This window comes from Pinus tabuliformis, chromosome 6, assembly GCF_031772625.1.
Source record: "Pinus tabuliformis cultivar Carrire ecotype Pingquan chromosome 6, CPIR1, whole genome shotgun sequence".
Taxonomy (NCBI): Eukaryota; Viridiplantae; Streptophyta; class Pinopsida; order Pinales; family Pinaceae; genus Pinus; species Pinus tabuliformis.
Genome location: NC_142292.1, coordinates 6,339,650 through 6,343,427, shown reverse-complemented (window position 1 = coordinate 6,343,427; position 3,778 = coordinate 6,339,650). Strand labels below are relative to the sequence as shown.

General features: G+C 28.4%; 1 protein-coding gene across 1 annotated transcript; it reads right to left on the bottom strand.

Annotated features, from left to right (window-relative positions):
• Positions 1 to 2,360: 2,360 nt before the first annotated feature.
• On the bottom strand, positions 2,361 to 3,199 carry LOC149256933 (uncharacterized). Its single transcript, XM_089413161.1, has 3 exons — positions 3,063 to 3,199; positions 2,823 to 2,903; positions 2,361 to 2,723 (listed from the first exon to the last, which is right to left on the bottom strand). Exons 1-3 carry the CDS (start codon positions 3,103 to 3,105, stop codon positions 2,533 to 2,535), a joined length of 315 nt encoding a protein of 104 aa, XP_089269287.1. The 5' UTR covers positions 3,106 to 3,199; the 3' UTR covers positions 2,361 to 2,532.
• Between the last annotated feature and the right edge of the window lie 579 nt (positions 3,200 to 3,778).

Genomic DNA, 3,778 nt, shown 5'->3' with positions numbered 1-3,778 from the left:
TTGCTTTTATTGTTATAATATGTGTTGTAATTATGCATGTAAGAATTAAGGGAGAGTGATGGAAGATAATTCTTCCATGTATAATTTAGAATTAGCTGGAGATTTGTAAGTAGATGTTAAAAGAATATCTCAACCTCCCTATTTATATTTGGAATTAGTTGGATCTCACAAGCACCATAAATATGTGTTGTATCTATGTGAAAAGTATAATAAAAATTGTTTGTGCATCCTCGGTTTTTTAACATAATCTATCTAAACTTTCTAATATACTTTCATCCATTTGCTAAAATTCATCATACTTTTATGTCCTTAAACTAAATATTTTATTAATTAATAGTAAACACCTCAATGATATAAAAAGGTGATTTAATTGATATTTTGATTTTATTATCCTTCATAAATTTATTCAATATATTAAATAAAATTAATTTATTGCATTCACATTTATTAAATAAAAAATAATTCTTTATTGAATTTCCACAATAAATTAATTAGTTATAGTCATATTTATTTAATAGAAAATTCATGGTTTTTAGTTTTACAAAGCTAGCCGACAAGTCCTTGTTTTTACCCAAATAGATAATACTATGTTCTATAAAATTAATTTAAATAGGATAAACCATTTAAAAAAAAAATATTATATTATTAAATATTTAAAATTGAAAGTTAATTAATACAAGTTAATTATCTTTTAAGACTATTAATATCTACCTGCTAGAATTATTATTAAAAATAAAGATAAAATTAAGCCTGGAAAAAAATGTGTTACGTAAATGTAAGAAAAAAATGATTTTATTTATAATAATAACTCCATATCTCATAATTATTTATAAAAATTAATTATATATGAACATTATCTATATTTAGAAAGGGTTTGTGTCACTTAAGTGTATGTTATATTTTTAGAAAAAATGCTAATATGAAGTGGAAAAGTTAATCTAGTGTAAAACCAATACAACCTTAAACCATATATGAAGGAATAGAAACACTGAAAACTTGTTGTGACATAGAGAAATATTAACAAATTAAAACAACACATGCTATAAAACACTTTGTACATATATTTCACAATGAATGAAAGAACCCAAGATGTTTATTAGACTTTTTCAAAAAAAAACTCAAAAACCCATAATGGCATACTCATATCAATACTTACTATGAATGAAGAATCCAATGTTTTGGAGTGATAATTACATGAATTGCAATTTTAACGGTCATGAAACAAAAGGACAAAACCAAAAGCAAAATTCACATCCAAACAGTTAGGGAAACAATTTAGATTATAAAATGGTAATGGTAAGGGAGGTAAGTGCCTCAATAAGCCATGTAGTATACATGTTGAATTTATTTGTTTAGGGTTAGCTTCTTTGGTTTATAATGTTCTTTTAAATACATGAACAAAATATTATCATTTTTTTATTCTTAAAAACATTATATAAAATAAACAAAATTGTTTATGTTTAAACATGAAAAACCTTCCTTCTTTAATTTTCTACTAAGGGATAAGGACTTGAAAAAATTTGGTGGGTAGTAACCACTACTAAGTTTGTACATTTACAATTTTACTACTACATGTTAAAGCATTGAAGAGAACATAAATAATGGTAGGATAGTAAATATGTTAAAGAGTTGAACAAAATATAAATAATGGTAGAATAGTAAATATGTTATTTACATGAGTATGCCTTATTTTCAAGGGTTTTGATTTTAGATGGTTTCCCATAAAACTTAATAATGAAAATTAGTTGCACAAATATTTAAAAATCATGGCAGCAATTATCCACATGGCATATTGGCTGCAATAAAGCCTTCAAAATTATGTTAAGAAATAATTTTTTCAATAGTATTGGGAAATGAATATTTGTTTTCTAAAATTAATCACTATAACTTGTATCGGCGAATACTAAACTAATAATGATCAATAAAAAAAATTGATTACTATAATCTTATCGTATTATTAAATTTAATTTGTTTAAAAAATTATTGAACAATTTTATTTTATTTTTAAATTATATAAATATTCAATAACCAAACCCTATCAATAGTAATTAACTAATGATGAATATTAATTGATTGCTATATTTCTTATTTTTATAAAAATTTAATAAAATATTTTGAATTGTGCTAGATATTCCATATATGATACTTTTATCATTAAATAACCAAAAAAGTTATTACATGATAATTAAGTGCTGAAATTCTGATTTTCAAAAAAAATAATAATAAAATATTTTGAACTTCGCTAGTCAAACATTTGCATCCTTATGAAAATATATGAACATTTCCGTATATTTATTTAGAATATATTTTAATGTATAAACAGAAAGACATATAACAGTGCTGTTAATCATACTCAAATATAGAAAGTATACAGGCGTATCTTCTCTTCTCGCCTCTTATTATTATTCATACCAGAACATACATAACTAGAGAAATGTATAAACTTATTACACTGCTATTTTAATAGCATAATCAGATACCAGAACATACATATCTGATTGTTATTATTCTTGCTTCGAATCTCCCATTTATTTAATCGCACTTTCCCACACAATGAAAGTATGGACAAGTAACTTCGGTGCCATTGGTAAGATGCAGCGTGCAGCTGCCCCCTTTCGGTATCACTGATCGCGCAAAACAGCAATTGCAGTATGCCTGGAGCTGTTGGTCTCCCGATGAGGTGCAAGTAGTGTATGATACATCCAAGCAATTGCGAACACACACTGTACATCACAATCCAATCAAACATTAGTAATTTCATAGCAAATATCATTGTTACGGACGGCTAGGGAAATTCTATCCATTCTACTTTGAAGTGTCACCTTGTAGCAGCCTGCGATGCTGAGCAGTCTCTCCAATTCCTTGTGCACTAGTGCACAGCAGCATCGATAGAAGAATGACACCTAAAGTGACCATACAATATGTTCCACGTCATCAGATTATTACCTCAGATTTGAGCGCACGCAAGTGGGTGTTAAATGTGTCACCCAGTAAATTGAATCGACCTCTTCTATGTAATACGAACCAAAATTTAAATGAAAAGTTACTCGAGAGATATGTACCTGCGGAGAGGCACATAACCAGAAAATTTCGTGTGGACGCCATGATATGATATGATAAAGATGATCCCGCCCGGAATTAATAGTTAAGACGCGTACTTGTGATCGATGATCTTCTGTTTATTGTTTGAGACGAGAGAGCGATACTTATAATTGAATACGATTTAGTGATTCCCATTTATATAGAGAGATTGGCGTAGTTTCTTTGACTAATTTGAGGATCAGATAAGAAGAGGCGACTAAGCTTGGCTGTAAATGTTGAACAGAGAAAGCATGAGTAATGCACGCTGTATTGTTTGACCAATTAAAACCTTGGAAAATCTCTCAAATAGGTGATATGTTCAGGGCTGCTTACCCCAAGTTCATCAATAATGTCCTCAATAACGGCATGCTTTTCATCAAAGTCAAATTAAAAATGATTATTAACGAATTTTTAAGGAAGGCGCAGATGCATTCATCAATGTCGAATTAAATGTCGGTTATAAAACATGTCATAAATGAAAGAATGGTGTATCACAAAGAGTTTTGGAGACTATATGTCATATTAACAAATTAACATATGACACGTAAACACCCACCGCACATTGTTATGAAATCAATCTCGCATTCTCTTTACATATTACTTGATGTGAACAAAGAAAATATACTGAAAGTCAATTGAATGCAGGTAGTTGACGACAAACCATACACGGTCAATTAGGGATGGAATTTGACGAGGA

Bases quoted from the DNA above. Each gene is read 5' to 3' on its own strand.
- LOC149256933 (XM_089413161.1), bottom strand. From the start codon at position 3,105: ATGGCGTCCACACGAAATTTTCTGGTTATGTGCCTCTCCGCAG. The intron at 2,904-3,062 runs GTACATATCTCT...TGGTCACTTTAG, and splicing joins GGTTATGTGCCTCTCCGCAG to GTGTCATTCTTCTATCGATG. The intron at 2,724-2,822 runs GTGACACTTCAA...TGTGATGTACAG, and splicing joins GCATCGCAGGCTGCTACAAG to TGTGTGTTCGCAATTGCTTG.